The sequence below is a fragment of the Clarias gariepinus genome, chromosome 15 (assembly GCF_024256425.1).
Source record: "Clarias gariepinus isolate MV-2021 ecotype Netherlands chromosome 15, CGAR_prim_01v2, whole genome shotgun sequence".
In the NCBI taxonomy this organism is placed as follows: domain Eukaryota; kingdom Metazoa; phylum Chordata; class Actinopteri; order Siluriformes; family Clariidae; genus Clarias; species Clarias gariepinus.
In genome coordinates, this window is record NC_071114.1 from 25,259,519 (window position 1) to 25,277,361 (window position 17,843).

Here is a 17,843-nt window from a genome sequence, read left to right on the forward strand (position 1 = left end):
AGAGCTCCAACCAGGTGTGAGGTGCCAATATCATAACAACTACTTAGAAAGACTCTAGCAAACACTTTTTGATGGTCTTTCGGGTGCTTCCAGCAAGGGGGCGCCACAGCAGACTATGCCGGTAAGTTTGGCACAGGTTTTTTTTTTTATACCGGATGCTCTTTCTGACCCAACCCGCTTATTTTAATCAGGCTTGGGACCGGCACTGCATCCATTGGCTGGGGTTTGGACACTGGCTGGGAATTGAACTTAGGCCTTCCACATGGTAGGCGAAACACCTACCACTGACCCACCAATGCCCACTTAGCAACAACCAAGAAAGCGCATTAAATCACATGGGTTCTCATAGCAACCAAATAGCAACACCTTAGCAACCAGATGGCACATCACTAGGTAAAAGGCTAGCAACTGACCTGATCACTATAGAAGCATAGCAAAATCATAGTAACAACTTAAAAAAACCTTAGCAAACATGTAGCATAATATATCCCATAATTAGCATTTCATTATACATTAAGCTTTTAATGATTTAACCTTTAAATATAACATTTGTAACAGCCTTTTCCCCCTACATGTACGTTCCTGCTCGGTGAAATTCTTAATCCTTTGCATAACCCAGCTTTTCAAATTCAAATAAAGTTTTTATTTAAATTTTATTCGTCACATACACAGTCAAAATTATTGTTATTGTATTATTTTATTCTCATTCATTTATTTACACAAAGATATTTTTCTACAGTATGTCTAAACTTACACCTTTATACGCGTTCTTTGTTTAGGGACTTTGATGTTGATGTTGTGTTTCTCTGTTTCATACTTCATTAGTTTAGTTTCACTGGGGTTTTACTCAGTATTCAGTTTGCACCTGTTGATCTTGGTGTTTCTTTTACCTACTGATTTAATTTCTGTTTTGTGATATTTGTTTACTTCTCATATTTATATTTAAGTTTATTCTGAGGTCAGGTTCTCGTCAAAGTTAGTGCTCATCACCATCATAAAGCCGATAACCAACTACACCTTTGTCCTACTGTACATACCTGTTTCGTCATAGAACTGGCATGACAGGTTATGATTTCCCTATGAAAATAACAACAAGGACACAATAAAGAATAATAATAATAATAAAATTAATATTTAGAGTTTTTCCACATTATATTGTGAATAATATCAATTAAAGGTGATGCAAATTCAGGAAACCCTTCTTACATAATGTGAACAATAAGGATTCTATCAATAAATAAATCATGTGTTTAAACTTTTTACCTTCTACAAAATAAACCAAATGCATTACAGTACATGTAAATAATCATAGTCTAAAAAAAAGTGGATAGACAGACAAACAGACAGATAGATAGATAGATAGATAGATAGATAGATAGATAGATAGATAGATAGATAGATAGATAGATAGATAGATAGATAACGACTCACGGGTGTTATTTCTTTAGTGTTCAGTATGATGTTAAGTTTATTGGACACATTATTAAACTCACGTCCAACAGTTTCAATGACTATTATGTTAGACTCTGACAGAGGGTACAGGTCATTCTGTGAATATGTGCAGAAAAGAGATATAGATTAACATTTTTAGATTAACATCAGTAATATAATAGTAGTGCACAACATAAAAGTTTTATAAAGGCTGACATTAGACTTACTATATAAACTTGAAGAAGGGGATATGTCACTACACCAAATGTAATCCGCTCCTCTGGGGCATTTATAATGTGTCCAGAAGGGATGAATACAATAATGGGTGGATCGTCATCAGACAGCTATTAGATAATTCATCAGATCAGAAGTCATTTATATAAACACTTTAAAATGACTGGTTTTTATTTATTTATTTTTGAATTATTTAGATATTATTTAGATCAGATGCCATTCACTTAAACACTTTGAAATAAAAGATTCTCATTAACTTGGTGATGTTTAACAGACATTTGCTTTTCTTACTAATTTTACAAGCATGTTACTTGATGCAGCACTGTTGAAATCCTAAATCTTATCATTTTGTATAATGATACATAATGAACAATGGATAACAATGGATGATGTACACAACATCTAACACTACTAATAAACATGGTGTTTTTATAAAACAAGAATGTATAATTAATGATATGTTAATGATGGTTGTAAATAGATATATTTATTTTTATGTCAGGCAATAATGAGGTTTTAGGTTTTAGGTTTCTCTGTAACATCACAAAGATTTTTTTTTTTTAAACAACAAGAGACAATAACAGTCGTTGGGAGAATAATTAATAGTTTATAGCTGCTATAATATACCATAAGTGTTAACATAAATATGTTTATTTGAAGGTTCTAGAGCATTAAATCTATTGTAAGTAAATACATTTATTTTTAAAATTATTATTAACATTTCAAAATTGTTCCCAAAATGTGGTTGTATAAGATAAAAATTTAAATTTTTGATGCACAGTTATCATGTGTTGCTATTAAAATAATGGAAAAAACATTCTAGCTAGTAACTCCTTCAACATTGTGTTTTATTCCTCATTTATTTGAGAATCAACTGTGGCTGAGTGTTACCTTTGGAGCTGAGATCTGAACAAGCCCAGCATCTGTGGGATTTGTCCTGACTACAGTCATGTTAAAGTCTCCTAGGTCATAGGTTTTGTTTGTCCCATTAAATGGGGAACTTATAGAATCCATATACATTCTTGCTGCCCTGTGTAGCATAGAAGTTGACATATTTAGTTAATTTATAGATACACACACACACACACACACACACACACACTATTTGTTGTGTTTTATTTATTGTTTTACCTGTAGTATATATTTTCACCAGTATTATCTGAAGCATACATTTCAGTGCACATATCCTTTATTTCCAAGTCATTAGAGTTGGATGAATTAATTATCAGCGCAATTGTGCACTTTATGGCATACATTTTACATGTGGGTTCTTGCTCACCTACAGTAAATACAAATATAATGACGCTTATTAAAAATGATTAAAGAATGTAACAGTTTCATAAAAACTAAGAAGTTGCAAGGTTATTCAGGGAGAAAAAAATCTATGTTAAAGCCTGAATAAGTAAATTTTTCTTCTTTTATTGTATCATTTTTTAGTCTTTTCAAGTTGTTCAGACTCGTTGTAATTGTGGTGTGATTGACAGGGGGACACTCTGCCAGTCTTGTGATGTAATATTGGTCTCCCCAATTGCAGAGTGATATAGTAGTGTTCACTACAATTGTATACTCTGTGCTATTCTCTAAAAAGTGCTGAGTCATATTAGCTGGATAAAAAGAAGAAGTAAAGAAGCAAGTAATACATGGTCCACTAGATAATACTGTAGGATGGATTATAAAACAGATAATGAAATAATAATGAAGATTTTTGAAAAAAAAAAACTTTCTATTTTTGTGTTATTTTTACATTTGATTGTTAGATGTAAGACACTTTACAGTTTAATCAACGTCTATGTAGGATGAAATTAAATTATTGTACCCTCCTGTCGTCCTAACGTATTAGAGCTATCATCAGGAATGGCTCCAAACATCAAAAGAACCATAAAGTAGAGGTGTTTCATATCAGCAGCCTTCGTCTATAAATAGATATAAAAACTGTAGCTGTAACAACAAATAACAGTATTCAAAAACAAACAAACAAACAAACAAAACAAAACAAAACAAGTAGCAACAATGATTTCCGGAAAAAAAAACCCGAAACACCTTTGTAATTACAAGGTCATCCCTGTTTTTGTAGACATTATGAAAAGTTGGAAGAGCAAAGTATGTCAAGAATTATTTAAGTCTTGTATTAGTATTAATGCTGAATTTTGTTATATAGATAATAAATAAGCTGTACACACATATTGGTCCCTAAAACCATGTAAATCAGACATGTAAAGTGTAAACTTACCAAATATTATCCAAAACTAGACAGCTCAAGTGAAACAATGGTAATGTCTCATTCCTGTTGGTTATATTCTATACCCGGTACAGATCCTTTTATTCATTTGCATACACAAATACCAGAGTATTAGGTATATACTGTTCCATGTCGAGGACACAGTGCCTCATTTTGTAATACCATGGGGTTAATTTAAATGCGTTGTGTGGCTTTCCAAGCTAAAAATTTTTATAAGTCGTTCCATATAACAAGAATTCTTGGAAACAAATACCAAAATTAGCTTCAAATACACGACTGTTTGATTGATCCTCTGCAATAAAGTACACTTTTGTCATTCTGTCTTCAAACTGTACCACTGTAAATAGACTGCCTTGGAAAACTTTCCTTGCTTTTTAAAGTAAACATACAAACAGCTTATTATTTTTAAAATCTAGCAGACAAAAGTATTGATTAGTGTGTAATACTATTACAAGACACACCTGTTCTTTTTCACAGTAGGTACAAGTGTTGTAATATATCTACATTTACATGAAATATATCCAGCAAAACCTGTACTAGTATGAAAAATCATAAAAGAGAGCAATAAGCTAAAATGACGTGTATAACGTGCAAAGAAAAGATGTGATCAGCTTGGAGTTGATTAGAAAATAGATTGTGTGTAAAAAAAAGTTACCATTGAGTGCTTGCTGGTCAAAAGTATTAAGACAGCATATGCCATGTATTATAGCTCTCACTGCACAAATTAGGTTCACTAATTAGTTCTATCCTATCTGGAGGAAGCGATATGCCACTTAACTGAAAAACTAATGAACAACTGGCTGTGATATTAGTATTCAGCTTTTGGAACACTGGCCTGGGTCATCTCCAGACCTAAACCCAGTAGAAAACTGTTGGGCAAAGGTGAGGAAGAAGGCAGGAGTGTCAATAAACTAGGCACATGACCTTCAGGAACAATCAAGCAGCTATGAATTGGGGACGTGATACCAGTGTACTTTTTTGACTCTATTCCCAGCCAGATCCAGCGAGGGGGAAAAATAATAATAATACATACTAAATATTGATTGCTGTATAGCGATTTCATTGCTTCAAATAAGAATTATTCTTATTATCTTGATCGTCATTATATAAATTACAAAAGAGAATGTCGTTATACCATTGAACTTCACTTTTGTCTCCATACTTTTAGCCTCCAAAGTATATAGTACAAATTGACAGATATTTTTATTTTTGTCTGGACACAGATTTTACAACTTTTAGTCATCATTGTCATCTATACTGCTTTATCCTGTATACAGGGTTGGGGGAATCCCAGAAGACTTAGGACAGATTGCGGGGTACACCTGGACAGGATGACAATCCGTCACAGGGCACATATACACATACACACTTCAGGCCCACCAAGACCCTGTATATGGGCAATTCGAAGACGTATTTAATTCTTCAGTACTTGGACTGTAGAATCAGACTTTACTTTTGGTTTTAACTGAACACACATTCAAATTACTTAAAGAGGAAAAAGCTGCCACATTCATGATTAAAATATCTGTATATCCTGTTTCAGGACTGCCCCACATTGCTACTCCTCATTCTTATTAATATGATTTATTTGCATGAGTCAGTCAGACAGCTCTTTTCATAACACGCCATATACCAACCAAAGAGGGTGCAGGCTAACATTTGCTTTCTCCCAGCCAGTGACAGAAAAGAAAGGAAAGTGTTCTAGCCGCCATGCAGCCTTATGTACTAGACAAAAGTTTGGACACACCTTCTAATGCCATGGTCTTTCCATATTTTTATTTCTTTCCACATTTTAAAACAATGCTGAAAGCAACCAAAATATACAATTTATAAATTACATTTATATTTAAATCTATATGTATACACACTCACTGCTGAAGTTTAAGACAATATTCTCATATCAAAATGCATATGCAATTTAATCACACTGTACACAATAAGAAACTATTTTTAGTTTAATGATAGTGATACTTCATGCATTAACATGAACATTTTCAGATCAGTGTAGTTAAAAGTAAAGGTGATAAAAGATTTATATGTATCCAGTCTAAAATATATTGCACTGATAAAGACTGTTATACACACTACAGTATATATTCTTCAAAACAATGTGCACCTTTTACTTTCAGAATGTGGATAATAAGGAGTTCAGTGGCCAAAAAATAAATAAATAAATAAATAAAGGGACTGTGCAACTGATTATGAAACATATCTTTGGTCACGTAGAGAGGTGGTGAAGTAACATTTAGGTTTTGTAATAATATGTATATTACATAACAACATAGGTGGAATAGGTGGAGTTTACAGGAAGCAGTAGGGCATTGCCCCCCTAGTGGCTGAAATGTCACTACACTGTGTCTAAGAGACTGTAGGTCCAATAAAAACTCACTCACTTGCTCAGTCATTTTCGTTTATAGTGTTCTATCCTGTATACAGGGTTGCAGGGGGCCTGGAACTTGTCCTAGGAGACTAAGGGCACAAGGTTGGGGACACCCTGAACAAGGTGCCAATCCATCTCAGGGCACACACACTTACATGCTCATTATTTTGGATGGAAACCAGAGTATCCCGAGGAAACCCACCAAGCACAGGGAGAACATGCAAAATCCACGCACACAGACCTGGGCGGGAATTGAACCCAGACCCAGGAGGTGCAAGGTGATAATTACTACACCACCGCCCCCTTCCAATAAAATCATTTGTTGTAAATATATTATGGCTGGGGAAACATTTAGAATAAATTGGGATTTTTTTATATGTTAAAAACATCCACTTCCATAATGCACTATAATTTTTTTCCTGATTCGATGCTTGGTTGTGGTTATAACAATAGTCGTTACAGCTCTTCTGTGGAGCAGTACCAATATTGTCCGCTAGAGGCCACTAGTGACATTCTCTGTACAGAATCTAGTGGCTCTCTGCCTGGTGTTTTTCTCACTTCCATGTCTGTAAAGTTCATAAATCTTGGTTGTATCTGTTTGGTTTTAAAGCCCTTAGCTTTTTAAAAACATTTGGATTCCTATTCATCAGCCTTTTATGGAGTCAAAATCCAGTTTAGACTTGCTCAAGTGGTCTGTTTTGCAAAGCTGAAAATGGTTATTAAAAAAAAAACTTTAATGTTTGGTTTTGTGCTGAATTCATTTTTAATCACTCATTGTCTAATGTATTAATCTTTTAAGCATTCATCATGTCATGCCACATGGTACATTGGGATTGACCTAATGTGACATGTGACCTGGGTACTCAAAAAGGTATTGATTTTAAACAATAGGACACAACAAGGTGTTTACTTCCACACGAGTACGGCTGTGTGTGTGTGTGATATGGCACAATGTGAACACATTTTGGTTTGACGCACTGTGTGTTGTTTGGCTTAAAAAGCTTGTCACTGTATATACATAACATGCCACGTAGTAGCTGAACTATGTGCTGACATCAGTTAAAAGGTTTGCTCCCCCAACACAAATGTCAAACTGTCATAACAAAAACATAAAAATATGATAACACTATAACCACTGAATGATGCATAATAACCAATCATTTGGTAAAGCTTCCTTTACTGGTCTTGACTTCAGAACTGGTTGACTCGGACATAGTTGAGGTTTTTGCCATGGGACTCATGTTCCGCTTCAATATACCACAGAACCACACGAAGATAAAAAATCCTGAGCATCAAGAAAAAAAAATCATTAATGTCATGGGCCATCACTGAACTTAGATCCCCTTGATGGTTTCCTAAAAATCCCACAAAGCAGAATAAGTGTCCAAAGTTTCCCAGTCTAAACAATTTCAACTCTGAGCACAAATATGATTATCCTGAAATCCTTTTCCCCAAATCATGTAAGAATCATGTGGCCCAATTTGTAATCTATATAAAAACATATATTCCAAAATATACAAAATTAATAATTTACACTTCTTTCCATTTAATTTAACTTTCCACATCTTTGTTTGATATGTTCTGGTTGCTTTTTTTAATTGTATACGAATCATAAGTAACTTTAATGAAACTTTGACTACCTTTACAGATGGGGTCACCACGACCCACACCTTGGAAAACACTGCTCTACACTATTTGTTGCAGTCAGTGAGGCATGCCTATGGAAAATCTTTCTTTCTTTCTTTCTTTCTTTCTTTCTTTCTTTTTGTTTTTCTGTCTGTCTGCCTGTCTCTTTCTTTAAAAGTGTAATAGGATAAATTAAAAACCCAAACTTTTTTATTTTACCTAAAATTAAACATATGATGAATAAATTAAAATGTCAGAATTATTATTTTATAAAAAAGCATTTTTGGCTTAATTAAAAAAATTCTATAATAAAACTATATTATCTGTATAGCAGGTAATCCGTTCTAATTTGGTTTTCAACATTAATGCCTTTTCATTGATTTCATGCCTGAACATTACCTTAGAGATTAGACATGTTAGGTATAACGGAGAATGTAGAATGTATCTCTATATACTCTTTATATACTGGTATAAATTACATTTATAGAAAATCATACATCATATGATTTTAAAATAATAATACATAAAAATGTTTTTAAAAAATCTAAAATGAACACATGAAAGGATTAGAATAAGAATCAGAAATCGATAAAAGTCATGTTTTTAGGTAAATTTTCTTTTTAGATATACTGTAATAGTAAAGTATCGGTACCTTGCAGACTGTTGCAGATACAGAAAAGATAAAGAATGGGGTAGTTTGTGTATCCTGAGGTGAAGAAAGCAAAACCCCATGTCATTCCCAGCAGGATGGTCAGGCCCAGGACTGTGCAAATGTCCTTACGAGATGGAAGTTTTCTGCCTCTAAAGTTTAGTCTTTGCAGTTTAAAGATCTGTTGCGTCACTGCCACCAGAATGGACAAGTTGAACAGGAACGTTAAGGAGAAGAAGGTGACGTTCGTGCCATACAGGAAGAAACTGTCAGTAATCCAGCAGCTGTGGCACAAATCATATATATTTTATAGGATCAGGAACCGAATTAAGAGATTTATTTTTAAGATTATTGTAAGTCTGCCATCTATATTTGAAACTGTTTTTATTATTATTATTATTATTATTATTATTATTTTTAGTATTATTAGTCGACTTACATATGAGTATTACTGTCAGATAATTCTATATTTGTCATGCCATAAAAAGGCTTACTCCCATACACACACAGACTTCCTACAATAATGACAGCAGGCAATCCTGGGGGGAAAAAAATCCAGAATATTATGAGTTCAATACACTCAATGACCGCTTTAATGGGATCAAGTGTACATCTGAACGTTCAGACAATTTTCCAATCAGTCAATCATATGACAGCAGTGCAATGCATTACATTATGGGTTGTTTAATGTTAATTAACTACTTGTAAGGTATTATAATATTGTAAAACATTATAATCTAATAAGAAGCTTCCTGTGCCCTGAGAACAGCCCCCTTCCTGTGCTTCCTTTTGCCTTATGTGGTAATGCCTTCTATATCCTGTATCCATACAGCATCCAAATGACTTGTTTAATCAGCTTGTTTTGTTTGATCAGGAGAATGCAAATGTATCTCCTCTCTCCTGCCTGTTTATGTTAATCATAGGGTAATCATCATGCCTGTGTGTGTGTGTGTGTGTGTGTAGGTGTGTTTCTCACTCCCGGTCGATCGGGCCCGGACCGGTAAGTGTATCAAGGTGCGGCGGACACAACAAGCAATGACTCTTCCTCTCTTAATTCACCTTAAAACTTATCTGGGACACATTTCTTTTTCTTTTAAACCTAACGCTACTTTAGCAGTAGATCTCATTATATCCCTCTGCAATGTGCCAAGAACAGAACTCTGAGGCTTCAAAGTTGAAAGAAACTTCAAAGCTTAAAAAACTGTAAAGCTCAGCATTACAATAATAAAAACATTTTTTTTAGCCTTTATTTTTCCAGATTCAAAAAGCCTGTATTGCTCTGCTGCAACATGATTAGCCGATGGGATAATTGCAGGAATAAACACACTTTGACTGTATTAGACATTATTTGGCTTATATTGCAGTGTGTTTTGAAGTGTAGATCACGTGATCTGATTCCTTACCCCATCCAAACAGGGACAGCTTGACCATGTAGTGCTTAATGTGGGTGTTAAACACTTTGATTAAAAGCAAGTACAAGTGTAGGGCTTCAACGGCCATCCAGGAGAAACAGGACAGCAGACTGAACTGTATTATCACTGCTATTAAGACGCACACACTGTTTTCAGACCACGAGGCTCCCCATTCGCTGAACAAGAAACTGGCGTTGAGGAGGAAAAGGGCTGCGCTCAAAGACACATGGATGCGGAGGGAATTGTCTTTGTATGAGCTCCTGTAAAAACAGAGCATTTATTTTTATACAATATTTGCTTATGTTGTTTATTCTTATATGCAGACAGGTCACGAATTAATTTGGGCATGGAAAGGAACTTAATTTATTTCCTTAAAATGGTTTGAATTCTCTTGTTCTTTTAGAAAGAAGCATAACTTTTCTTCCAAAGACAGAAGCAGATTAGGCTAATTAGTGTAACCTGCCAGATTGTTTATAGTTCATAGATCTAGATCAATTTATCCATCCATCTATCCATCACCAAAAGTTTGGGGTCACTTACAAATTTCTTTTAGTTCAGTTTAGTGATTTATTTTCCACATTGTTTAACAATACTAGAGATTTCAAAACTTCGAAATAACACATATGGAATTAGGTAATTATGTAACAAAAACAGTCATTTTTTATTTTAAGACAGCCTTTCTGGAACAGTTTTTACAAGAACAGTATTGTGTCAAGTGCATTTGCAAAACCCATCAAGCACCATGATGAAACTGTCTCTAATGAAGACCTTCCCAGGAAAGTAAGACCTAAACTTACCTCTGCTGCAGAAGAGAAATTCATTTAGAGTTACAAGCCTCAAAAACCACCAATTAACAAACAGCACCTCAGATTAGAGCCGTTATAAAGGCTTTACATAACATAAGGAGCGGATACATCTCAATATCAACTGTTCAAAGGAGATTATTGCGTATTTTGGATGCCTTCAGGATTTCTTTACAATGTAGAAAGAAAAAAAAAAAATTAGGAACAACTACTGGAGTTGGGAAAGTGATCCAAACTTTTAAGCGGTATATATACAGTGCCAAGAAAAAACTATTTCATGGTTTTCTGCAATCATTTGTCATAAAATGTGTCCTGATCTTCATCTTAGTCAAGGGTATTGACAAACATGATGTGTCTAAAATAATAACACACAATAAAATTCTGATCAGCACAAATTAATGCAGAAAACCATGAAAATCCAAAAGATATATACTTTTTCTTGCCACTTATGAACATCCATCATTTTCATACATTAAACAGCAGAGAGAATGGCCCAGCCACTATAGCTAGACTATATTAATTAATTACACAACGCTTACTGAACCAAACATTTCATCCCAAATGTTATGGCACAGATACATGTACCCTTACACCCCTAGTACTAAAATCGGAATATTTGACATTATTGCCCATAACTTAATTCCTGATGATCTTATAACTGATAAGTTGAGGGGTTAAGGATGTTGCTCAGTTACACAACAGTCCTATCTTAGTGGTGCTGAGATTGAACTCACACCCTTTCTATATCACCACTATATTCTGGTGATTTCTCCATCATATACCATACCGAGGAGTCATTTTTGAAACATTTTAGTCCATGGCCCCTCTAAAGTTATGGGACCCGGGTAGTTCAGATCTACTATTCGGCCTTGTGTGACACTCTTGTATGGCATTAACTCTGAAATCAAATATTTAACTTTTTAGTCTTCAATGGTAGCTTAGTCACAATATCACATTTTAAAAAGAAGATCATTGACTTTCTCACAAAGCAACTGATTAAAAAAAAACGAATTAAAAACCTGTTTAAATGTATCAGTGGCATGTCATCACATTTATATGTAATCACAATACCTACTTCATGAAAATGAAGAGGAAGATGTTGGCTGCTGAAAAAAGTCCAGAAAGGCTGCAACCTATATAACTGATGTAGGACAGGATTGTCCAATGCACTTGGTTAATTCGTGCCAAATTCATATCGACCTAATGAGACGCACACAAAACAAGCAGAGAATACATAATTATTAACAAAATTACAGCATAGATTATAGTTTACGAACTTCATTTCTGGTATCCATTTGGTGCTTACCAGAAGTACCGCGAAGGGGGTCATGTGATCATATGAGCAGTTTACAGTGTTGCTGTTGTTAAAGTTATCGAGATCTGTGTAAGACCCCATGTCATTCCACTCCTGCCCTATTTGGGACATAATAAAAACCTGTGATTAGTTTTAACCATGTTGTAGTCTGTGCTTAAGAAGTAGACACGTATCAACAAAGGATGCTTTAACTTAGTTTGTTAATAGGATGTTAATAGGACGGATATGAGTGGAGTCAGTAGGGTTTCTGTGATGTTCTTGAGCTGCTGTGGTTCACCCTAATAATCTTGCATGAATGCAGACACAACAACTGTCTGTGAGTGAGTGAATCGATTGATTATTATTAATGAATTGATTATTTGATTTATTTATTAAAATATTTAGACTAAATTACTTAAAAGGGTTTTCTTATCACTGTTGGTTCTCCTCACTGTTATCCGATTAATAACAACCTTCAACATTAAGGCGCTTGGCAAAATTCTACATACCGAGTGCAGCATTCACATCATAGAACTGACATGACAGGGTATAATTTTTCTGTGAGAATAAACATAAGCGCAGCATTAATAATACATTACATACCGCCTTCAGACTGTTGTATGAAGTGCATTTCAAACTGTTATGCCATAATGTTGCACATACAAATTCAAGCAAACACATGTACCACTGTGGGGATCACATCTGACAAAAATGTAATTGTGAGAAAATCATATTATAAAAAAATACATTGGTAAAAGACATTAGTCATGTGTAACAATTGAAAATATAATGTACTAAAATATATATGTTTAAAAAATTTTAAATGCACTTAATTTGAATGTTTACAGTACATGTCTCTAAACCATGTGTGTGTCTATTTCATATGTGAATCACTTGATTATTCGCATGTTAAATTCATATGCATGGACAAAACAAATCTGAAAATGCATACAGGCAATCACTTACAGGTATTACTTTCATGCTGTTCATTGAAAAACTGATAACAAGCCGTTCAGACAAGTGCTTGATGTCCTGTCCAACAGTTTCAATGCGAATGACATTGGACTTCAATACAGTGGCTGCGTCACTCTGTGAATATGTGCAGAAAAGGAATATGGATTCATTTTATTATTATTATTTAACTCACGCTTTTAAAAGAAATGCATGCCATGCAATTTAAATATATTATGAGAGGTTACTAAAAACCCACTGTAAATATTTGAGCGGAGGAATACACCACTATGCCGACTGAGACGTTCACGAAAGGCTCATGAGGGAGGAATACATCCAAATACAGATTATCACCAGGCACCTAGCAGACAGAGGAAAGAAAAAGATGAATTAGATCTGGTTATTTGCTTAAACATTCTGAACAGCACTAATAGGTAAAAAGTATGACATGCTGTTTATAAATATAACAAAACACTGTAATGATTGTAAATTACTTCTGTAAATGATTTCAGTTGATTTGCATTACATCATGCATCAGGAATTATTTTCCTCTAACAACACATCCCTAAAGGTTTTATATATCTGAGTTATTAATAAGTGTTACCTTCGGAGCAGAGATCTGTACAAGCCCGAGATCTTTGGGTGTCATCAAATCCATCTGAACTGCAAGCAAGCTAAATTCCTCTAGGTCATAGTTTTTGGATGTTCCATTGAACGTTAAGTTGATAAGATTGTCAATGTATTTTTTCTCTGCCCTGTGTTACACAGACATTGAAATATTTTTTTTTTCAGGTACAATTTATTGGCACTCAATAGAGGATTGTATTCTTTTATTTCATACCTGATAAAAACTTTTTTAATGCTCTTGTCAGAATTAAACAACTCAGAGCATGCTTTTTTTATTTCTGTTGGTCTTTTTAAATCTTTCAGGTCATTCGAGTTGGATGAGTAATTTATTAAATCTTCGATCGCATCCTTTAAACACTTCGTAACATTACATGTTACCTCTTGCTGGCCTAAAGATGAAAAAAACAAACAAGATAACCACAACAAACATAATGAACCTTACTAACGGTTATTAAATGATTTAATTGTTTTGTTAAAACCAAGAAATGTATTAAACTTCTGCAGGAAAATCAAAAATTTGCCTTACTCATATTGAATACAAAGCTCAGCTTTTGGCTTTGATTAGTGATTAAAATGGTTTCTACCGGACTCATGTAGTATAGACCCGTTAGATTTTGGGTGAGATTGAAAAAGGTGCACTCTACATAGCACTGGCTGTCATTCCACATGCAACCTAATGCACTATGATCCTCTGTAATTTCCAGTCCCGAGTGATTGTAGAGAACGAAGCTTTGATTCATATAATCTGTATAAACAACAACAAAAAGTGTTAGATAGATCTATAGATAGACAGACCTATCAGCCATAACATTATGACCACTGACAGGTGAAGTGAACAGCACTGATCACCAACTATACAACTTCAACGGGTGACCAGTATCATGCACACCCAAGGCTCCCCCATGTCCCTGGGGAACAAAGGCCTGCCTGTCCGGTCTGATCTCACTAAGAGGCCAATTTTGTGAAAACTGCTGAAAAAGGCAATGCTGGCCACCATGCAGATGCACCAGAATACCCCATGGACAAACAGCAAAGCGCATCGTAAGAGACCATGGAGCCACACCTTCAGGGGCCAGGCCCAACCTGGTGGCACAAGGCGAACCCAAAACGTAGGTGATTTTAAATTTAATGGCTTTAATGTTATGGCTGATCAGTGTAGAAAGATTTTTGGGTGGTAGGCATTTCATACCACCCTTATCATAAAACAAAAAAATAAAAAATAAAGAGAATATAAAAATTTCCTACATTGTTATTATGTCTTAGTTATGTATTTGATTGTTTGATGCAAGAAACACTACATCTGTTTTAAAATGTATTGCAGATAAAATTTAATAAATGTACCTGATTTTGTACAGTGACCGTTAACACTGGATCCAAAATGCAGCAGAAGCATAAAGTACAGGAGTTTCATATCAGCAGCCCTTTAATTAAGATAGATAGATAGATAGATAGATAGATAGATAGATAAATAAAATATATATATAAATACTGACTACAATGTTCCCAGTGTGATTAAAAATGTATTTGTAATTCTATGAATATATTTTTTTTAAACGGCATAGCTATCTAAACCTTATTTGCTTGTCTCCTATTATCATGCTTATTTTTTATGAATAAAAGTTGATCTTACACTTCCATACATAAAGCTTTAAACTTACCAAAATCTGTTCTCAGGTGAGGTTAGACAGAGCTTAAATAATATAGTATGTGATAGTATGTAATCAGTAAAACTTAAACTTAAAACTAGAAATAATACAACTAAAACCCAACAGCTCAACTGGAAGTATGATGATTTTTTCATTTCTATTGCTTGTTATAAATACTTTTCTTAATTTGCATACACAAATACCGAAGCATACAGTAAGATGTCGTCATGTGCATTGCTCCAGAGATCCAGGATATAATGCCTCATCTTTCAATATGATGTGGTTTATTCAAATATGTCTTTGCTGTTAATTATAAACTATTCTGTAGGATTAATGTATGTTCCGTATAAACATCCAATGTTTTTGGAAACAAATACTGAAAGTAATCAACCAGTTTATTAATCGACACAGATGATCCATGGATAAGTTATACGATCTATAAAAAGTTATAAGACCAGGAAATTTGTAAAATCAGGTTCATAAGTTATTTGGACACAGCATTTGGATTCTTCCACGTACATCGATACAAAATTCGAGAATTAAACAGTCAAGAAGTGATTGAAGTAAACCATTAGACATGAATTGCCAAGACTGGAATGGAAGACCTTGGTGGTCTGGAGTGTGGACCAGTGCACCACTGTGCCTCACTAATGATCTCATGTTTGAATGATCACAAATCCACACAGCCACACTTCAAAATCTAGTGGAAAGCCTTCCCAGAAGAGTCTAGGTTATTATAACAGCTATGAGGGACTAAATCTGAAATGGGATGTTTAGCCAGCACATGTGGGTGGGGCAGTCGTTCACAAACTTTACAGGCAGTTATTTATGTATCTCAAAAATATATATGAGAATAAACCACAGAGTAAATAATAATAATAATAATACTAATAATAATACTAATACTAATACTACTACTACTAATAATAATAATAATAATAATAACAACAACAAGAGAAATTCAAAATTCTTTTGTGCTATTTCCTTTCATGATTTTATTTGAATCTTAAATGTAATCTGTTTAATCTCTGTGTATCAAGTTCATCTGTTCTGCATATGTTTATAATTTAAAGTTTACCTTTTAGGTTTTAAGAACAACAGTACATGAGTCTAGACCACTCTGTGCCTTGCTCTTCCAAGAACACTTTCACACTCCTTGAGTGTATCCAATATGGCCAGCAGGGGGTGCTCTGACATTACCACTAGTCACTAATACAGAAGTGTATAAATCTGTTTTTGGTATTTTTTTTTATTGTTACTTCCTGAGCAAGAATAAGTTAGGTTAAAGTACATGATTTTTAGCCTTTTGTCCAGTAGCCCCCGGTTTAAAAGATCATCAACATACATTCATCGACGAGTTGGTGACTCTCCGATACACAGCATCAGGTTGTTAAAGCTCACAGCTGGCTCTATTGTTCAACCACATGGAGATGTTGTGCAGGTATGAGGCGTACAATATTAGAACTGTTTCATGTTGTATAGCAGCACTTTACGATGATGCAGAGCAGATAAAAAAGTAAACCAGCATTCAGTTCTACAAGTTGGTTATTCTATTAGATATGGACTGTTCATTAGTCACAAATCTTTTAAAACAGGGTTGAGTTAATGTCTGACTTAAAGAACACAAACAGTGCTGTTTGATAAATGAAACTGTTTGTTTTATGGTCACTCTTTGGTGACATGGATCTCAGCGATGTTAGAAGTTGTGGTTCACTGAACTGTTAACTTCCTATTTACTTCTCTCAAACCCTGCAGGTACACACACAAACACACACCCACCCAGTTCAAGTGTTCTGGATAAAAGCCTGTGTGTGTGTGTGTGTGTGTGTGTGTGTGTGTGTGTGTGTGTGTGGCAAGAGAGAGAGAGAGAGAGAGAGAGACTATGTGATGTGCGTGTGTCTGAGTCACTATTTGCAAAACGACTTAATGTGTTTGTGCTGACAGCCGTTAAGATTCCATCCTTTTCTTAAGATCTCCTGTCTTCACATAACTTGTCAGCAGCTTTCTTTGTGTGTATTTAAATGCATTCTTTATCACATGCATCACCATCAATACCGCATGAGTGGGTGTTCTTAACATCTCGAAACCTGCTTATTTGGTCTTTTCCGGCAGAAATTAAGTCAAAGTTTTCAAAATACACCTATTGCTTTGTCCTTCCGTACTAATAACTTACACTCACTTATTATTTTATAAACTAAACCAACAACACTATGCACAATTTGTCATCCTCTCTTAAATAGTGTCTGCTATTTGCCAGATAATAAATAGGACATGGATTCAATAGTGACCAAAGTAACCGTAGTGACATGGTAATGCGAGTGCCATGAACTAGGTGTCATCAAATTCAATTCATTAAACACACCTTCCTTGCTTCTTATCGTTGCTTGTCCAGTTATAGAATAAGACTAATCTTGTGATAATCCTTGTCTCTGAATACTGTACATCACTGGACTTTGATTACAGGATGCTGACGATTTTTATGGTTGGTGGACTGATCTCAACCCAGCAGAGGTGTGTAAAAACCCAAGCATCACATACACACACAAACTAG

General features: G+C 34.6%; 2 protein-coding genes across 3 annotated transcripts; both read right to left on the minus strand.

The window, feature by feature from the left end:
* Positions 1 to 6,742: 6,742 nt before the first annotated feature.
* LOC128543371 (adhesion G-protein coupled receptor G2-like) lies at positions 6,743 to 12,790 on the minus strand. Of its 2 annotated transcripts, XM_053513770.1 has the most exons (7): positions 12,578 to 12,790; positions 12,081 to 12,187; positions 11,850 to 11,974; positions 9,963 to 10,231; positions 8,999 to 9,098; positions 8,563 to 8,843; positions 6,743 to 7,569 (listed from the first exon to the last, which is right to left on the minus strand). In XM_053513770.1, the coding sequence occupies exons 1-7, from the start codon at positions 12,747 to 12,749 to the stop codon at positions 7,442 to 7,444; spliced, it is 1,182 nt and encodes a 393-aa protein (XP_053369745.1). In that variant the 5' UTR covers positions 12,750 to 12,790; the 3' UTR covers positions 6,743 to 7,441. The 2 variants fall into 2 exon arrangements, with proteins under 2 accessions (XP_053369745.1, XP_053369747.1); XM_053513772.1 differs by having other exon boundaries at positions 12,081 to 12,790.
* A 150-nt stretch (positions 12,791 to 12,940) lies between these two features.
* LOC128542605 (uncharacterized) lies at positions 12,941 to 15,376 on the minus strand. The gene is made up of 7 exons (XM_053512532.1): positions 15,305 to 15,376; positions 14,988 to 15,067; positions 14,173 to 14,391; positions 13,861 to 14,035; positions 13,624 to 13,774; positions 13,279 to 13,380; positions 12,941 to 13,157 (listed from the first exon to the last, which is right to left on the minus strand). The coding sequence occupies exons 2-7, from the start codon at positions 15,055 to 15,057 to the stop codon at positions 12,984 to 12,986; spliced, it is 891 nt and encodes a 296-aa protein (XP_053368507.1). The 5' UTR covers positions 15,058 to 15,067; positions 15,305 to 15,376; the 3' UTR covers positions 12,941 to 12,983.
* Positions 15,377 to 17,843: the final 2,467 nt, after the last annotated feature.